General features: G+C 56.7%; 1 protein-coding gene across 2 annotated transcripts in view; it reads left to right on the plus strand.

Annotated features, from left to right (window-relative positions):
- RPS6KA1 (ribosomal protein S6 kinase A1) overlaps positions 1-19,526 on the plus strand; it is a 37,436-nt gene that overhangs the window by 8,621 nt on the left and 9,289 nt on the right. For both annotated transcript variants that reach the window (XM_057527459.1, XM_057527463.1), the window contains 15 exons: positions 5,995-6,111; positions 6,381-6,462; positions 8,518-8,598; positions 8,780-8,859; positions 10,576-10,682; positions 11,408-11,445; positions 11,794-11,936; positions 12,329-12,399; positions 12,714-12,802; positions 14,120-14,184; positions 14,440-14,542; positions 15,999-16,129; positions 17,495-17,620; positions 17,842-17,931; positions 18,319-18,477. In XM_057527459.1, coding sequence (XP_057383442.1) covers positions 5,995-6,111; positions 6,381-6,462; positions 8,518-8,598; positions 8,780-8,859; positions 10,576-10,682; positions 11,408-11,445; positions 11,794-11,936; positions 12,329-12,399; positions 12,714-12,802; positions 14,120-14,184; positions 14,440-14,542; positions 15,999-16,129; positions 17,495-17,620; positions 17,842-17,931; positions 18,319-18,477 — 1,482 coding nt within the window. The remainder of the gene's footprint in view (positions 1-5,994; positions 6,112-6,380; positions 6,463-8,517; positions 8,599-8,779; positions 8,860-10,575; positions 10,683-11,407; positions 11,446-11,793; positions 11,937-12,328; positions 12,400-12,713; positions 12,803-14,119; positions 14,185-14,439; positions 14,543-15,998; positions 16,130-17,494; positions 17,621-17,841; positions 17,932-18,318; positions 18,478-19,526) is intronic.

Raw genomic sequence — 19,526 nt, forward strand, 5'->3', positions numbered from 1 at the left:
GCCTCAAAAGGCAGGATTTGGGCAGCTGGAGAGAGAAGTGGGCCTTCCAGGTGGAGGAGAGGCCTGACTTGGAGGGGGACTTGGGAGGCAGGCGCTCTGAGTTCAGAATCCTGCCCCTCTTTCTTGTTTGCTGTGTTACCATGGGCAAGTGATATGCCCCTCTGAGGCTCAGATGTCTTTTCTGTAAAAGAATAGAGTCCACCCCTCAGGGCCACCCAGAGGAGGGAATGTGATGTGTATAAAGTGAAGAATCCAACAGGGTGTGAGGCATAATATGGGTGTTTAATGCTTGTTTATTTTATCCATTTCAGGCAGAGGGGGAGATTGGGGTTTTAGCAGCCATAGTGAGGACTGCAGTCTAGGGTGAGAGCTCCTGGAGTGCACCTGGTGCCCTCAGGCACGCTGGAGCTCCATTCACCCTCCCTCCCTTCCTGGGGGTGGACTGGGTGCCCCAGGCCCCCACCCCGGCTATCTCCGGAGCTGGACCCCTTTGAAGCTCCTGCAGGTCTATTTTGAGAGCTGAGCGTCTCCCCCCTCCCCTCCTCTCTTCCTGTTTATGAAACCCTGATCCCTCCCGGATCCCTCATGCTCCCCCTGGCTGGAGCTCAGGCAGGATGTGACTGTGGACTTCGGGGAGCCTTGGGAGCTTCAGGTGTTGGGGGGAACTTCCCTGGGACTGGCCAGGGCAGCCTAGCCCACCCTCCCAGCACCTGAGACCTGCTGGGTTCTGTCCCTTCAGCCTTCCCAGAGGAGACCCTGCGGCAGTAAGAGTGCCCGTGTAATCCAGGGAGTTCTGTTTACCACGTCCCTTTGTTTCTGTGGCCCATTTTGCTTCTAGAAACAATCTTTTGAGGGTGGAACAATCTAGTTTTGACCTCTATTTTATAGAAGAAGAAACTGAGGCTCAGACAGGGAAAGAGGTTTGCCTGGGAATACTCAGCTAGTGAGTAGATGGTTCTTAACTTCCCACGCTGTACTCCTGGCCTCAAGCCTCTTTTCCACGCTGGTCTCTTCCTACACAGAGTGTCTAAATTTTTCCTCCTTTCTGCCTGGCCAACTCCTGTTCATCTTCAGGGTCCAGCTGGACTGCCCTGTCTTCCTGGACCTCACCCCAGGCAGATAGTTAGAGCCTCTGGGCACCTACAGCACCTTGACTGCACTCTGTCCCAGGATAGTTGTGTTTTGTTATTGTGTATTTATTTTGGGGAGCTGCCTGAGGACAAGGCCAGAGTCTGCCTTAACATGTGCGCCTCCTAGTGTCTGTTCCTGGCCTGAGGACAGAGCAGCGGGCCAGTAGCTGTGAGTGGTTTCCAGAGGGGAGGCAGGCTGGCAGGCCTTGCAAGGAAGGTGATAATGAAATGCTTAGAGTGTGGGCTTTGGAAGTAAACAGGTTGATTTTGCCCTGAGCTCTCCCCCTTTCTGGCCATGTGGCCTTGGGCAAGTCACTTTCTATCTGAGTCTAGTTTTCTCCTCTCTGAAATGGGATGACAGTACTTCCCTTGGAGCTAGGACACAGGGCCTGGCAGAATCCACACCAGCAAAAGTTGAGGGAAAGAATGACTTCATGCAATAAATGTTCAATTAATAGGCACAATTCTCATTGTCATTCCATGCCAGTCCTGGCCTCGGGCCCAAAGCCAGCTCCCCTATCAAGGATGCCTGGGAAATGTAGATCCCTCCTCACCTGCCCAGAGGCATGCTGGGAGAGGCGTCTGGGGACATCTGTCCCACCAGAGGGGGCAGTCCTGGGAGGCCCTGCAGATGATGCCAGCTGGGGGAGGGGCTGTTGGTGTCCGTTAGGGCCAGAGATCAGCAGGTGGGCTTGGGCTGCAGCTGCTGGAGGGAGGCCCAGTGTGGGGACCCTACGGGCCAGGGATCAGGTGGGGGGGATCTGGGCTTCTCTCCAGCTGCCTTGTGGGAGGAAGTAAATAAGAGGAAGTATCTATAGGGGGAATGGGGCAGGGACCAGGGGGTGGGGTCTGGTGCTGTCCTCCCTACTCCTGCCACCAGCGGCCTCACAGGCCCTGCACATTCCCTTCAGTGAAGGCAGTTCCGAGATAGTTTCCTTCCTGTTGTCCCTTCCTGTACCCTGCTAGCCATGGAGAGTCTTCCTTTGCTTCTGAGGGATGCAAGGGTTGGGGCAGCCCAGCCAGCACTGGCCCAGAGAGCTTTGGGGCTCTCAGGACTGCCCCAGCCTCCAGACCCCAGACGCTCCAGAAGAAGCTGGAGTACAGTGAGAGGCCTCAGTCTAAGGAAGCATCTTTCACAACGCCCAGCAGGCCGTCATCAGACAGTTATTGGAGGCCCTGTGGGGAATGGAAGGGGAAGTTCGGTGTACGTGGGAGCGTTTCCACATAGGGGATGTCTGTGGAAATGGTTTCCGATCATCAGACTGTGTGCATTTGTGTGTGTCAGTTTCTGTGGGTGTACTGGTGTGAGTGATGTGGTGAGGCCATGTGGCAAAGGGCTGGGCCTGGTCAACCCCTGCCCCATGGCTACCTGCTCCTCCTCTCAGGCCTCTGTGAGGTCCATGCTAGGGCCTTCTGCCCCCTTGCCCGTCCCAGGGCCCTGGGCTGGCAGGCTTCTTAGGGCAGGGCGGTGCCTGCTCTGTGGGCTGCCATTTTGGGTGGGCCCAGCCATGGGAAGGTCACTACGGGGGAAGGAGTGCCCATGCTCTGGACCGGGACAGTCAGAGATGGTGGCCTTGGTGACTTCTGCCCCCCATTCTCTCCAGGGGATGTTGGCAGGTGTGGGGTACCCACTGTGTCACTGCCTCATCTCCTTGTAACTTCTGTCTGTGTTCTAGTCTCCTTTCCTTAGGATCAGAGGAGATGAGGGGTGTCTCTCTGGGCCCACCCTGGAGCCCTGGGTTTGGGGTCTGCACTGTCCCCTCCTTAGCAGGGGAGCCTAAGCCATCTTCTGTCCCTCCTCCCTGCAGAGGGGGAAGTGAGAAGGAGGGGGTCAGGGACCCTGCCTTCTGGGCCAGGAAAGCTGAAAAAGCAGAAGTAAGGGAAGTAACTGGGCCCTGTGGCCGCCGGCTTGGGCCCCACCATGCAGACCCCAGCAGATTTCCCCAGAGTTGAGAGAGACTCACTCCCCTGTCCCAGAAAGGTGAGCAGAGGGTTGGCCTGTCTCCAGCGGGGTCTGTCATGACTCTGGGCAAGGAATGGGTTTGGGGGTGGCTGTGTCCCCTGGGGTTTCCGGGTGACTGCCTGTGTCCCCAGGGAGTGTTCTCAGTCAGAGGCAGACAGACAGGTGGAGATTCAGACCTCAGGATGGGGTGGGTAGAGGTTGCTCTGTGGTCTTGGCCCTCCCCAGCCCCTCTCTGAGCTGGGCTTTCTGCCTGTCCCACCCACTGGGTTACACTCAGGGGCCTGATTAGCCTGCAGCTTTTTGTGACTGCAGCTTCTGTGGCTGTTCAGGGTCCCCTGAAGATGGGGCTGTGTCTCTGAGGGTCAACATCTAGAATGGGAAGTCCCCAGACTGTCCTGGTACTAAGGGAGCGGGCAGGATTGGAAAGGCAGGACGTGGCTCTGACTGACTTACCTGCCCACGCTTTCCTGGTACTTGAGGTCTGCTGACCCCAGGCCAGGCAGTAACCAGGGGAAGGACTTGGGTTTGAGCTGGCTCTGCCACCTCTTCACTTTGAGCCTGGGTGAGTCACTGTCCTGTGGGCCTCAGTTTCTTGTTCCTGAAGTGGGGGATGACAGCTTTGGGATATTTGGATCAAAGCCATCAGTTTACACTCAGGAGACATCCATCTCGGTCTCCAGTGTCTTGATCCTGGGCCTCTCAGGCCATAGCATGGGAAGGAAACTCCAAAGAAATGGAATTCCTCAGAGATGAGTCTGCCACAAATACCAGACTGCTCTCCCAAGCGCTGCAAGTTTTCAGGTGATGTCCCCTCACCGCTTTCCTGCCCCCAGGCACACCAGCAAGAACCTGGAGGTCTTCCCTTAAGCCCAGGGTCTGACTCTCGGGGTGTCTGTGTGTCTTTCCTGCCTGTGTGTCTGCCCTGCGTATCTGTCAGTCTCTTTGGGCCTCACTGATGCTGGCTGCTGCCCACCTGCCTCTGTTGTTGAGCTCCTGTCTCTGTCTCCACCTCATGAGTGTCTGTCTTCACCTGTTGGGTACATGTCACGTGCTGGGCGCCTGTTGGGTTGTGTCCCCTTCTGTCTCTGCCTGTTGAGTACATGTCCCCATCTGTCTCCACCTGTTGGATGCAGCCCCCATCTGCCTCTGCCTGTTGGATCCCCATCTGTCTCTGCCTGTTGGGTACATGTCCCCATCTACCTTTGCCTGTTGGATATGTGTCCCCATCTGCCTCTGCGTGTTAGGTATGAGTCTCTGTCCACTTCTGCCTATTAGGTATGAGCCCCTTCCTGCCTCCGCTTGTTGGGTACATGTCCCCATCTGTCTCTGCCTGTTGGATGTGTGTTCTTCCTACCTCTGCCTGTTGGGCACATGCCCCTATCCATCCCTGCCTGTTGGGCATGTGGACTCTCCTACCCATCTGTTGGATGCCCGCCTTCATCTGTCTTCACCTGTAGGTTGCCTGCCTCTGCCTGTTGGGTACCTATCTACTCCTAGGTACTCCTAGGTACCCATCTGTCTTCACCTGTAGGATGCCTGCCTCTGCCTGTTGGGTGTCCCTCTTTATCTGCCTCTACAAGTTAGTTGCCTGTCTCTCCCTGTTGGGTACCTATCTACTCCTCAGTAGCTGGGTTGGCGTGGGGCTTTCCCTTTGAAGGCCCACAGGGAGGACGGGGAGGAGGGCCAGAGGGCAGCCCTCAGGCAATGGGGAGGGGGAAGAGAGAGGAAGGGAGCGTGGTAAGGGAGCTGGGAAACCACAGGCCCTGAGTGATTGGCAGTCCTGGGCTGGGCCCAGCCCCCGCCTTCACCCTGCACATCCGCCTTGGGCCTGGCCACCTCCGCAGCAGCCCCGGACGCTGCCTGCTCCTGCCATGGTGCCTCGGCCCGGCCCGGGCGGATGGAGCAGGATCCCAAGCTGCCCCGTCTGCGGCTCTGGGCCCTGCTCCCCTGGCTGCCCAGGAAGCAGCGGCCCAGGATCAGCCAGACTTCTCTTCCTGCCCCTGGCCCTGGCTCTGGCCCCAGGCAGGACTCGGTGAGTGTGCCCAGATGTCTGGGCCTGGCCTGACTGTGGCCCTTGGAGCAGGTGCCTTGGAAGCCAGTTTAGCTTCAGCTGGCTCTGGGCTCTCCTTGCCCATGCCTGTCCCTACTGGGTGACTGGACCCTGCCCAGACTTGCTTCCTGGGGAGGTGAGGAGGCACTTCAGGGCTCCAGGGCCATATCGACAGATTGGAGGGAGAGCAGAGGGGTCCTAGAACAACTGGGACATGGCAAGGAGTTTCTAGTAGACTTATATGAAGGAAGTTTCAGAGGGTGGAGCATAGAGTCTCTGGCCTTAGCTCCTACCCACCCCAGACTGGCACTTACCGGTTGGTGGGGGAGTCTGAGGTGACTCTTGGGTTCTTGTGTATCTCAGCCCTCTTCTAGCCAGAGAGAGCCCATCTTCCATCTTGACCAGGAACGAAAGCCCAGTTGTGCCTTCCCAGTATGAGAACAAACCCTACTTCCTATTGTGGCAAAACGAAAACCTTTGCAGCAGGGGGAGGGGAGCCTCACAGGGAGGACCTGGGGCAGGTTCGTGGGCCTCAGCCAGAGCCTGGGCTTGCCTCCACCTGGCCGAGCCTGGGCTTGCCTCCACCTGGCCGAGCCTGGGCACCCCTCTGGGCCTGAGCAGCCTGGAGCAGCAGGAGGAATAGGAGCTCACCTGACCTGGCACCTTGGTAGTTTGACCCTCCCCGGCTTTTGCTATTGATGAACTGGGAGGCCCTGTCAGGGTAGCTGGCTGGTTGGGCCTGCAGGACGCTGTCTGCTGAGATCCGGTGGGAGTAGACTTGGATGGGGGGACATGCCCTATGCTGACCTGAATGGGGCCCACTGTGCTCACCAGCTCTGTTCCTCCATCAGGATGAGGACGTCCTCAAGGAGATCTCCATCACGCACCATGTCAAGGCTGGTTCTGAGAAGGCCGACCCATCCCATTTTGAGCTCCTCAAGGTTCTGGGCCAGGGATCCTTTGGCAAAGTGAGTCCTGAGCCCACAGCTGGAAGGGCAACACTGGTCATGTCAGAGAGCAGGTGGGAGGGTCACCTTGGAGCTCAAAAGATCAGAGGGCAAGGGTTGATGGGTCTAAGGGGAGGAGGAGAGAGGTCACCGTGGTACCCAGTGGGGACACAAGGTCAACTTGGTGCTTAGGGAAGTTGGAGGTCAGCCTGGGACCTGGAGCATGGGAGCTGATGTGTTCGGCCCCCCGCCCAGCTCCTCCCCTGCTTTCCCCCCCGCTGCCTTCTCAGGTCTTCCTGGTGCGGAAGGTCACCCGGCCTGACAGTGGGCACCTGTATGCCATGAAGGTACTAAAGAAGGCGACACTGAAAGGTGAGTGGGGGGTACCTCCCCCATGCGGAGCCCAGGCTGGGCACAGATTGAAGGAGACAGCCCAGCTCTCAAGGGCCTTGGGTCTGATGGAGGAGATAGCTCTGTCACCAGGAGTACCTAGTCTGAAGGTAGAGAAACAGGCCTATTCTCAGCCGCTCCTTATCCCCCACCTCACCTGATGGCAAAGACAGGGTCCATTCAGAAGAACAGACTTCTGGGGATTAACCCCACCCCTTCCCGCTCCCCTTAAGCCAGGTGCTGACTGTAGCTGAAGGTGAGTGGAAGGAGGCAGGGGGTGAGTGCACTGTGTTTGCGGGGGGCCTTGTTCTGTCAGCAGAGTTGCTTCGCAATGCTAGGAGAGTCAGAGGGAGACGTCTTGGGGTGGAGAAGGGCGTGAGAGGAGAGGAGGGAACCCGAGAAAGGAGGCAGCTGGGTGGGTAGGAGAGGGTGGGTGAAGGCAAGGCCGCAGAGATGGATGGGCTCAGAGAAGGGAGCTGAACCCTGGTCTAGAACCCCTGGACTTGCAGAGGGCGTGAGGGTGGTTGGGAGTGGGCTTTGGGCTGGGTAGTGTCTCTTTGACCAGCCTGGGAACCGGTGTGGTCACTGACCAGGGGACGCGGGCCCCGGCTGGGGTGGGGGGCGGCGGAGAAGAGGAGGTCTTGGCCTTGGGGTCATGGAGCCACAAAGGGCTGTCTGTGGGGTGATGCAGCTGTGGTACCCCAAGGCCAGCCTGGTAGGGATGGGAGTCCTTCCCCAGGAGGGATGGTAGGAGGAGAAAAATGCCGCGAAGGGCTCCCAGGCTGGGGCAGGAGAGGCTGAGCAGACTCTGCAGCGCGGTGCAGTTGGTGCTGTGACCAGGGAGCCCGGGAGAGCGTGGGTTGTAGCCTCACAGGGTGTGGGCTCACATGGGAGTAGCCTTTTTTTTTTTTTAATTTATTTATTTGATTTATTTATTTTTCGCTGTGTTGGGTCTTTTTATTTATTTATTTATTTATTTATTTATTTATTTATATATTTGGCTGCGTTGGGTCTTCGTTGCTGCGCACAGGCTTTCCCTAGTTGCAGTGAGCGGGGGCTACTCTTCGTTGTGGTGCGTGGGCTTCTCATTGCGGTGGCTTCTCTTGTGGAGCACGGGCTCTAGGTGCACGGGCTTCAGTAGTTGTGGCACGCAGGCTCAATAGTTGTGGTTCGCAGGCTCTAGAGCGCAGGTTCAGTAGTTGTGGCACACGGGCTTAGTTGCTCCGCGGCATGTGGTATCTTCCCGGGCCAGGGCTCAAACCTGTGTCCCCTGCATTGGCAGGAGGATTCTTAACCACTGCGACACCAGGGAAGCCCCTGTGTTGGGTCTTTGTTGCTCGTGCGGGCTTTCTCTAGTTGCGGCGAGCGGGGGCTGCTCTTCATTGTGGTGCGTGGGCTTCTCATTGCAATGGCTTCTCGTTGCGGAGCACGGGCTCTAGGTGCGCGGGCTTCAGTAGTTGCGGCACGTGGACTCAGTAGTTGTGGCTTGAGGGCTCTAGAGTTCAGGCTCAGTAGTTTTGGCGCACGGGCTTAGTTGCTCCGCGGCATGTGGGATCTTCCCGGACCAGGGCTTGAACCCATGTCCCCTGCATTGGCAGGCGGATTCTTAACCACTGAAACGCCAGGGAAGGGAAGTCCCGGGACTTTTACTCTTTAAAAAAAAAAAAAAGTGTTTGTGGGATGCCTGCTGAGACCCATGAGTCTGAATTTCAGGCCCAGAGAATCTGCCCTGGACTGGAATTGGGGATTTTTATGCCAGATGGAGAGGGGGCTGATGAAGGCATCCCAGGGGGAGCCACGGGGGCAGAGGCTAAGGGCACACAAGGAACAGGTTGCTTAAACTGGCTGGATTGAATGGCCTCCTTGGGGCATGGCAAGAGACAGGGCTAGAGAGATGGGCAGGGCACCAAGGGCCAGCCCTGGGCCCTGTCGAGAGACGTGAGGAACAAGTAGAAAAGAGGGTCCTTCTTAGCCAGGGCTGGGGATAGCTGTGTTGGGTGGCCAGACCCTTGGTAACCGCCTTCCTCCTCTGACCAGTGCGTGACCGCGTTCGGACCAAGATGGAGAGAGACATCCTGGCTGATGTAAACCACCCATTTGTGGTGAAGCTGCACTACGGTGAGACTGCAGACCCTACCTGAGCTTCTACCCTACCTGCCAGCCTTTGCCCTTGCTGGTGGGCTGTTGCCTTCCCTGTATGTTGCCCTCTCTGCCACCCAGCAGGCTAAGGGAGCTGGGATCAGAGGGGCAGGGCCCAGGGCCCAGCTGGTTCCACCATGGCCTTTTCCTCTCTCCCCAGCCTTCCAGACCGAGGGCAAGCTCTACCTTATTCTGGACTTCCTGCGTGGCGGGGACCTCTTCACACGGCTCTCTAAAGAGGTGAGCTGACACCCCACTGCCAGGGCACCAGGATGGAGCTGGCATGACAGTGAGACCTCAACCTGGGACTCCTCAGACCTACCCAGCCGTCCCTGACCCATCCTGGGACAGAGGCCATTCCCTGGCAAAGCCTCTGAGAGTTTCCCCCAAGATGGTCTGAGGAGAATCAGGCTCTGGATCTGATGCTGCCCTGATTCCAGGAAGCTAAGGGTGGCTCTCACCTCTTCACCTCCATTCTTTCAGGGCTTCTCTGGGCAGGGCTATGAGGGATGCAGAGAAGCCCAAATCCACCTAGAAAGCTAGAGGCTTTAACATTATGTCCAGTTAACCAAAAGGATTTTGAACTCACATAAAAGAAATTGAGGGGCTTCCCTGGTGGCGCAGTGGTTGAGAATCTGCCTGCTAATGCAGGGGACACGGGTTCGAGCCCTGGTCTGGGAAGATCCCACATGCCGCGGAGCAACTGGGCCCGTGAGCCACAACTACTGAGCCTGCGCATCTGGAGCTTGTGCTCCGCAACAAGAGAGGCCGCGATAGTGAGAGGCCCGCGCACCGCGATGAAGAGTGGCCCCCGCTTGCCGCAACTAGAGAAAGCCCTTGCACAGAAACGAAGACCCAACACAGCCAAAAATAAATAAATAAATAAATAAATAATAAAAATAAAGGAATTCCTTTTAAAAAAAAAAGAAAAGAAATTGAGGACTTCCCTGGTGGCGCAGTGGTTAAGAATCCGCCTGCCAATGCAGGGGACATGGGTTCGAGCCCTGGTCTGGGAAGATCCCACATGCCGTGGAGCATCTAAGCCCAGGCGCCACAACTACTGAACCTGCGCTCTAGAGCCCGCGAGCTACAACTACTGAGCCCACATGCCACAACTATTGAAGCCCGTGTGCCTAGAGCCTGTGCTCTGCAACAAGAGAAGCCACTGCAATAAGCCCATGCAATGCAACGAAGAGTAGCCCCCGCTCGCCACAGCTAGAGAAAGCCCGCATGCAGCAACAAAAACCCAACGCAGCCAAAAATAAATAAATAAATAAATGTATTTATTTAAAAAAAAAAGAATTTGAGCCAAATATAAAAATGAGACCATTAATACAACTTAAACTTTAGAAGAGAACCAAACTTTTTAAATTTTTAAAATGTTATTTTAACGTTTAAATAGATAATACATGATTGAAAAGAAAAATATTCATTGAGAAGTCTTCCTCCCACTCCAGCCCCCTCTACCAACCCCCCACAGATAAACATTTTATTGGTTTTTATCTAAGCTTCCCACGTTTCTTTGGAAATACAAACCAATTCATTGTGTGTTCTGAATCCTGACCCCTACTTTCTTACATACAAAGTACTGTTCTGTATATGCTGTTCTGTATCTTGCTTTTTTCACAGCAGTGTATCTTGGAGACGGATCCATATCAGAACATGGAGGAATCCTTGTTCTAGTTCATGGCTGCACAGCACTCCGTTATGGGGGGAGAGAGTTTATTCTAGTCTACTGCTTGACCCTTGGGTTGTTTCCAGCCTTTCGCTGTTTGCATTTCAGTGCTACCATGAGTGACTTGGATGCTAGTCATTTTATTCTTCAGACCCCTTCATACAGAGCAGGGTGTACGGCACTGGAATCTCGAAGGAGGACTGGGAAGCTGCTGACTGCCCAGTGCCCCAGCTCCTGAGCGAGAAGCGATCCCAGCTGCAGCCCTCTCCCGCCTCTTGCAGGTTATGTTCACGGAGGAGGATGTGAAATTTTACCTGGCCGAGCTGGCTTTGGGCCTGGACCACCTGCACAGCCTGGGCATCATTTACAGAGACCTGAAGCCTGAGAAGTGAGTGAAGGCCCAGCCGCGCCCGGCCTCCCTAGGGTGTGCAGAGGCAGGCCCTGGGCCCTCTTCTAGGACAGAGCCAGCCCGCTGGGGGACAGAGCCAGCCTGATGGGCTGCCCCATGAACGGGTGGGTGGAGCAGAGTGGTGGAGGCAGCAGGCTCACCCGAGGGGCTGCCTGATCTCTAGTACTGCCATTACCAAGGGCCAGGTACCTCTGTGCCTGGGTGTTGCCTACTTTTTTTGCTAGTCCAGTGTGACATCTGAGATGCCACCATTGAAGGTCATTCCTTGATATGGCCCTCTCTAGAATTTTCCTTAACATCTGAATATCCTCAAGTGGTAACTTGGGAGCCAGGGGCAGGTGCTGAGGTAGAATGAGATGTGGCTTTAGAGTCAGGCAGACCCGAATTCAAATCTTGTCTCTACCACCTACTAGCTCTATGACCGGGGGAGTTATTTAACCTCCCTGAGCCTTAGCTTCCCCATTGTTAAAATGGGGCCATGAAAGTACCTACCTCACACAGTTGTTTCAAGAATTAGCAAGAAGGTAGGCAACACACCTACAGGGCACCACCAACACCCGCTCCACCTGCCCATTCATCAGATGAGCAGCCCTGGGTGGATCCCTTCTCTGGGCTGGACCCGACCCCCACAGGCCCCGTGGTGTCCCCTGAACCCACCGAGGGCCCACAGCTGAGGGGCCCTGACTCCCATCTCTCCATTGCAGCATCCTTCTGGATGAGGAAGGCCACATCAAACTCACTGGTGAGTGGAGGGCACCTGACCCCTCCGGTTTCAGGGGAGGGCAGGATGGGCTCTTGATGGGCCTGGGCTGAGTGCCAGGGGATCCGCTTTTTCTGAGGGGCTATGCCAGGCGCTTGGAAGCGGTCAAAAGCCCAGGCCCCAGACCTGGAAGGGCCTGGGTTTGAATCCCAGCTCCCCACTGTGTAACCTTGGGCAGGTCACCTAACCTCCCTGAGCCTCAGCTTCCTCCTGAGTGTGATGGGGGGTGATGCCCTCAGGCCTCTGGGCAGGAGGGATAGGTGTGCAGGGAGTGGCAGCGAGGAAGGCAGGGGGTCCTGAAGATGTGTCTTCTTGCCCTCCTTGCCACAGACTTCGGCTTGAGCAAGGAGGCCATTGACCACGAGAAGAAGGCCTATTCCTTCTGTGGGACGGTGGAGTACATGGCCCCCGAGGTCGTCAACCGCCAGGGCCACACCCACAGTGCAGACTGGTGGTCCTATGGGGTGTTGATGGTGAGTGCCCAGGCAGGGATAAAGCATCCAGCCCAGGCCCTGGGCCTCAGTTTCCCCATCTGTGTAAGGGGGTGGATGATGGTCTCTAAGGCTCTCCTCTTGTCCTCTCACAGCTAAGCTGGCCTCACCCTCCACCCAGCTGCAGTTTCCTTCCTTGGAAGGATTCCAGGCTCAGCCCCACCTGGGGTGCCCCCAGCCCTGTGCTGGGCCTCTCCCCGGCTTTGGACCCCTAGTACTGTTCCTCATGGTCTGATTGACAGAGCGGGGAGGGACAGACACAGTTCTTAATCCAGGTGGACCTCCTAGGCATGGAGCTGAGTGGCCGGGGTGGGAGGAGGTGGGGGGGCTTGGGAGATGGGACCAGAGCCTGAACAGACCCTTGTTCTCTGCAGTTTGAGATGCTGACGGGCTCCCTGCCCTTCCAGGGAAAGGACCGGAAGGAGACCATGACACTGATTCTGAAGTAAGCTCCAGCCCCTCTCTGACACCTCAGGGTCTCCTCCACGCCTGGCCCCAGTTTGGGGGCCAGAGTAACACCCTGCACCTGCCTCAGATTCCCCATTAATGAGACACTCCTCTGGGTTGAGCATTGTGCTTCCTAGGGCTCCCTTTTCACCCATAGGGGCCTGTGGGAGGGGAATCCCTGAATCTTTGGGAGGGGAGTTTGAGGATGGCTTGTCTGGACTGAGCTGGAAACTAGACGTGGACAGAGGTGGGAGGTGATACGGGGCCTCTGGGGCGGGGCTCTGCCCTGATGAGACCCGCGGGCCATTTCAGGGCAAAGCTAGGCATGCCGCAGTTTCTGAGCACAGAAGCCCAGAGCCTCCTGCGGTCCCTGTTCAAGCGGAATCCTGCCAACCGACTCGGTAAGCAGCCCCAGCTCAGGGGAGGGGAGCGGGGTACAGCTGCGGCCTAGGCCACGGGGCCACATCTGGGGCTGAAAGAGGCCGTTGTCCTTTGTGTGGGGAGACAATGCCCCCGGCCACCCTGCTTTCTGGCTCCATGTGTGGCGTTTGGGGCAGTGGGGTGACCTGTGTGTAGGGGGAAGGCAGGAACTGAGTCATCTCTGCTCCCCCGGGGGATGAGGACAGAGGCCCTGCACGGGAGGAGCACGAGCCCAGGCGTCAGAGGCTCAGGTCCCAGTCCCAGCCCCATGACAGGACCCCACTGCTTGGTACACAGTGGTCCCTCCACAAATATTTGTTGATCAAGTGAGTACCATTTGTGAGCGAAGTGACCCAAGGCAGTTGACTTCTCCCCCCAGAGCCCTAGGTCCTCGTCTCCATGGAGGACAGTGATCTCAAGCTCTGTTGATTTTTTTTTTTTTTTTTAAAGGATTTTCTTATTTATTTATTTATTTATTTATTTTATTTTTGGCTGTGTTGGGTCTTCGGTTCCTGCGAGGGCTTTCTCCAGTTGCGGCAAGCGGGGGCCACTCTTCATCGCGGTGCGGGGACCGCTCTTCATCGCGGTGCGCGGGCCTTTCTCTATCGCGGCCCCTCCCGTCGCGGGGCACAGGCTCCAGATGCGCAGGCTCAGCAGCCGTGGCTCACGGGCCCAGCTGCTCCGTGGCATGTGGGATCTTCCCAGACCAGGGCTCGAACCCGTGTCCCCTGCATTGGCAGGCAGATTCTCAACCACTGCGCCACCAGGGAAGCCCCAAGCTCTGTTGATTAAATGAAGTCACACGAATGTGCCTGGAGCAGCTGCTCAGTATGTGTTGGCTCCTTGGCTCTTGGGTTCACCTGGATCATGACCAGCTTTGTAAGGTCCCGTCCAGGTCCCTGGGCTTGAATGGAGTGAGAGCCTGTCTGGTGGCTGACAAGGGCAATGGGATAAGAGCAGCAAGATGAGGCCTGAGTTGGGAGGGAGGTGGGGGCCCCCTGCAGATCTTGGAACAGGTGCGGCCTGTCCTGACTTTGGCCTTGGGCAAGTTGCCTGGCCTCTCTTCTCTGGGCTTTCCTTCTCCTGTCAGTACGTTGGAGCTTGTTCATAGAGGGGCTCCAGACAGTGGAAAATGCTGAGTGGGCAGTAGGCCTCAGGGTGATGGCTGGATGGATTTGGGGCAGCGTGAGCCCAGCCACTGGTCCCAGACCACAGTGAGGCGAGGCTGCTCGGAGGACAGGGCGGGTGCCTGCGGGTTGGAGCATCCCAGGGCAGACCTCTCATCTGGGCTTTTTCAGGCTCCGGCCCTGATGGGGCAGAGGAAATCAAGCGGCATGTCTTCTACTCCACCATTGACTGGAATGTGAGTGTGTCTGTCCACCCCAGAGCCCCAGTCAGGGATTCACCTGTGGTCGGAGGGGGCTTCTACTGCCTAGGGCCTCCCATAAGAAGCAGAGGTGACACCATGGCCTTGGAGGCATGGGCTGGCCTCCCAAGGGCAAGCGGTTTTGCCCTGTCTGCATAGCCTGTGCTCCATCCAGGCCATTGACTCCTGCACGGGGCCACTGGCAGGCTGTGGAGGTGCCGAGGTGACCAGTGTGCCCGCCCCGCCTTGCAGAAGCTGTACCGGCGCGAGATCAAGCCACCCTTCAAGCCGGCTGTGGCACAACCCGATGACACCTTCTACTTTGACACTGAGTTCACATCCCGCACGCCCAAGGGTGCGCCCTTTGTCCGGTTTGTCTTGGACTGGTACAGGAGGGAAGCAGGAGTCAGGGGCCTCGGGGCACAGGGGTGGTCAGGGCTGCGGCAGGCCCAGGTGTGTGGGCAGACAGGTGGATGGGTCTCTGACTCCTTGTCTCCATCTCATTCTGCCTGGTCGTCCCACTCCGGGACTCTATGGGCCTCTTTGTGCCTGGGTGAGGGGGGTGGGGGTGAAGGCCGCAGCAGAGAAGTCGGGACCCCTACCCTGGGCATCTTCAGCCCCCTGGAAAGACGAGACACATCAGGCTCACACTCACGTCAGGGCTAAAGTATCTGACCCGGCAAACACATGAGGTGGAGACGGTCTGGCAGCAGGAGTGATAGTGCCCACAGGTCAGGGGCGAGTGTGGGAATCGGCTTTGGCTACTCTGACCACTGGGCTTCAGTGACTCATCTGAAACATGGGCTCAGCCATAGACCCACTCAGTCTCTGGGGTTACTGCTAGAAGCCAAGTACGGGGCTTCTGGGAGGGAACTTGGTAAATCCTAACATTTTGGCCAGATATTGGGGAAGAGTGTTCGTTCTGGAAGGTCTCCTGGAGGGGCGGGTTTAGCAGAGGGGGTGCTTTTCTCACTGTGGATTGCACATCTCTGATGTCAGCGAGCTTAGCACTTCTCCAAGCAGTCTGTCCCATCTTTATTTGTTGATCTGACAAATACGTACCAAGTCCCTACTGTGTGCCAGCCATGGGAGCATTGATGGTGAACAAGACAGACCCAGGCCCTGCCTTCACATGGCTCAGGCTGTAGTGGGGGAAGAGACATGAGGACAGCTCTGGGCAGCACGACAAGTGCAGCTTAATGGGGCGAGGGGCTGGAGGAGCAGCATGAGGCCGGGTTTCTCAGAGGACAGTGTGTAAGCTGAGCCTCAAAGGATAGACAAGGAGTGGATTGTAGTTAGCAGGAACAGCATGTGCAGGGGCTCAGAGTCTTCCTTAAGGATCTGAGAAGCTTGGCGTGGCTGAGCTGTGGAGTGGGGAGAGAGGAGGCTAAGCTCACAAGCACCTCATTGCCAGGCTGAGGAGCTGGGCTCTCCTGAGGGCAGAGGGGGGCATTTGAAGGGTACAGGCAGTGGGTAGACTTGTGGTTGGAACTATCCCTCTGGCTGCTGCACAGAAGATGGACCTGAAGGGGCAGACCAGAGGCAGGGAGGCCTCCAGGAAGGGATAAAGTGCCTTGGCCTGGGCGGGTGGTGGAGGTGAGGGTCTTTCTGTTCCTTGTGTGTCAGGGCTGGGCTCTTCTAAACACACATGGGCAGATGGGCTAACTAAGGCCGGGGATGGGGGGCCCTGCCCAGGCTGCCACCACGGCCAGCTGCTGAGGCAGGCCTGGAAGCCCCTGGGGTCCACTTTGCTGGGCTGCCTCGGGTCAAGGGTACCTCCTCTGGCTCACATCCCTCTCCTGCCCCTGCAGACTCCCCAGGCATCCCCCCCAGCGCTGGTGCCCATCAGCTGTTCCGTGGCTTCAGCTTCGTGGCCACTGGCCTGATGGAGGACGACGGCAAGCCTCGGGCCATGCAGGCGCCCCTGCACTCGGTGGTACAGGTGAGGGGCAGGAGGCTGCTGCTCAGTTGTCCTTTTCCACCTAGAAGCCACAAGGCAGAACGGCTGAGAACACAGGCTCTGGACTTGGATAGGTTTGGGTTCAAACCCTGATGCCACGGTGGAGCCCACTGGGCCTCCAGCCTCCTTGAGCCTCAGTTTCCCCATTTGTAAAACAGGGATAACAACACGGTTATGAGGTTCCTGACACAGGGCCAGGACATTGTAGGGCCTGGGTAAATGCCAGGGAGTGCCCAGGGTGGTGCTGCTGGGGAGTGGCTGGTCCTGACGGGGGTGGGTGGCGTGCCACTCGGGTCTCCTTCCACTTGTCCCCCATTTGCACACTTTCCTGGCTCTGTAGGAAATTTAGAGTCGAGAGGCAAGAAGGTGAACTTCGGGAACTTCCCTGGTGGTTCAGGGGTTGAGACTCCATGCTTCCACTGCAGGGGTTTGTGGGTTTAATCCCTGGTCGGGGAACTAGAATCCTGCATGCTGCGCCGTGCGGCCACAAAATGACAGCAACAAAACAAACAAAAACAAAAACAAACAAAAAAAAACAAACAAACAAAATAAAAAAGAATGTAGACTTTGGAGCTCCCTGCCTGGGTCAGAGCTTCCAAGGTCAGGGACTGTGGAGGGGACATTCACCTTCCCAGTGCCTCAGTTTCCTCATCTGCAAATGGGGGTGATGATAAAACCTTTCTCCAAGGATTGTTTCGAGGATTATGTGAGTTAATGTGTGTAAAGTTAAGGTGACTGTGATTTATTATCCACCTGGGATATCTTGGTTGCGGACAAACGTTAAACCAGACTGGATGTGAGGACAACAGACATGAACCAGGGCCGTCCACGGGCTGTGGGTCACCTGGTGAAAAGTGCTCGGAATAGTGCCTGCCACACTCTCAGCACCATAGCAGCATCTGATACTGTTAATGTCTCAGAGCCTCGAGACACCCCTTGAGGTGGGCTGTGTCACCCAGAAAGGGGAGGCAACTCACTGAAGGCCACGTAAGTGGCAGAGCTGGAACCTGGCTCAGGACTCCTGCATCCCTCTCAGTCCTGCCTGGGCTTCTCGGAGCTTGAAACCACTCCATGTGTGTTGTGGCCTATTGCCTGCCCCCTCCAGCACCCACTAACCACAGACTGCAGCCAGGCACCCTGGAGAGAGTGAGTGTGCCCATCATATAGTGTAGAAAACAGGCCCAGAGAGGGGCAGATTCTTGCCCGAGGTCACACAGCCAACCTTCTACCCCGGGCCTCCAGCCTCTTGCCCAGTGCCATCTCCACAGTGCCAAGGCCTTGGGTTCTGGGGGGATGACCTCTGCATCCTAGAGCTCGGGGTCAGTCCCACCTGTTGGTCTCCTGCAGCAACTACACGGAAAGAACCTGGTTTTTAGCGACGGCTATGTGGTAAAAGAGACGATCGGTGTGGGCTCCTACTCCGAGTGCAAGCGCTGTGTCCACAAGGCCACCACCATGGAGTATGCTGTCAAGGTAGGCCTCTCGACCTTGTCTCGGCTGAGACCGCTTGGCGGGGTGGAGGTGGGGGGCTATGTAGCCCTGGCCCGTTGGTGGGGGAGGGTTGGTGCCTGAGGCTCTGTGGATGGGTGAAAGGTGTGTGGCTGAGACTCCACGCCCTGCAGCGTGGGCTCTGTGGCGGGAAGGGAGTCTGGAGTCGGTCCCTCGGACACCACCACACGCACCCCTCTCCTCAGGTCATCGACAAGAGCAAGCGAGATCCCTCGGAAGAGATTGAGATTCTTCTGCGGTACGGGCAGCACCCCAACATCATCACTCTGAAAGATGTAAGTGGGGGTCCTTGAGAGTGGGCTGGGGACGGGGGCCCTCGACTCTAGGACCGGTCTCAGGGCTGCCATTCTTTTGACTTCTGATCCTTCTCCTCTGCTTATGGATGGGGGGACCCCCCCTTAGTGCCTCTGATCCGGCTGCACCCAAGTGCCCTCCACTTCAGACCCAGGCAGTCTCTGAGAGCTTTCCTGCCCATCAGGACAGAGCCAGCATCCTGTCCAGGGGCCCAGATAGGTGAAGGCCCTGCCAGGGTGACTGAAGCATAGAGCAGAACACACGCCCAAGCCTCATGTCATTCCTTCCTTCCTGTCCTGGTGAGCTGGTGGCCAAGGGGCCCAGGCCTGGCATCAAGGGGAGGGGCCTGATGGTGAGGTCTCTGGCAGGTGTACGATGATGGCAAACACGTGTACCTGGTGACAGAGCTGATGCGGGGAGGGGAGCTGCTGGATAAGATCCTACGGCAGAAATTCTTCTCGGAGCGTGAGGCCAGCTTCGTCCTGCACACCATCGGCAAGACCGTGGAGTATCTGCACTCCCAGGGGGTAAGTCTTGGGTAGGGGGCACCAAGTGGGCGTGGGGGGCGGCCAAGGGTCATACCATAAACAGAGTGTATGAACCATGACTGGTCCAGGCAGTCTTCAACCAGCCAGACAGAGGGGAGACTTGGGATGGGTGAGGGAGCGAGTGGATGGACATAAGGAAGGGAGGGAGGGAGAGATGAGGCCAAACTGTGAAAAGGAACATTTATTCAGGACCTAGGCAGGCGTCATGTTGAGTTCTTTCCTTACATTATCTCAGTTGATTTTCACAACAACCCTGTTAGGTAGGTGCTGTTATTGGCCTCACTTTACAGGTAAGAAGGCTGAGGCTCAGAGATGTGAGCTCACTTGCCCAAGGTCACACAGTTCAGGAAGAATGGAGCCAGAATGTCTGACTGAGGAATTTGGGTGCAGGGCTACAGATGGGGAGTGGGGCTTTAAGTTAGGAAGGAGCAGGATCACTGTGGGAGCTGCAAGGCTTCAGGGAGGTGAATCCGGCCATGGGTTCGGCTATTAGGACAGAGGAAGTGGATGCAAGAGGAAATGCTTCTGGAAACACAGCAGGCGCTACAGAAGAGTGTGTGTCCGAGCCGTAGGACTTGCCCTTATCATTGCACAAGGCGGAGCTAGAGAAGGTCCTTATAGGGTATCAAAGCTGAAAACAGAGTCAGCGTGAGTTTCTCTCTGGACGAGATGATGTTTTAGGGTGCTTCTGGTCAGGCAGTATGGGGGTTAAGGACGCAGGCTCTGGAATGAGACTGGCTGTGTCCAGTTCTGCGTGTTAGGTTGGGAAGGCCTCCCACCTCTCTGAGCCATTTCCTCATCTGCAAACTCATGACAGTAAGAGCTGCCCCTTCACTGGTTGGATGAGACATGAAGTGAGATGCTGTGCTGGGGAAGCACCATGGTCCAGCGCAGGCCCCCGGAAAAGGCCACATAAGCATTACGGGGAAATAAGAACAGATCATTGCTATGCCTTTTTTTTTTTTTTTTTTTTAATTTATTTACTTTTATTTATTTATTTTGGGCTGTGTTGAGTCTTCCTTGCTGCA

This window comes from Balaenoptera acutorostrata, chromosome 1 (genome assembly GCF_949987535.1).
Source record: "Balaenoptera acutorostrata chromosome 1, mBalAcu1.1, whole genome shotgun sequence".
In the NCBI taxonomy this organism is placed as follows: domain Eukaryota; kingdom Metazoa; phylum Chordata; class Mammalia; order Artiodactyla; family Balaenopteridae; genus Balaenoptera; species Balaenoptera acutorostrata.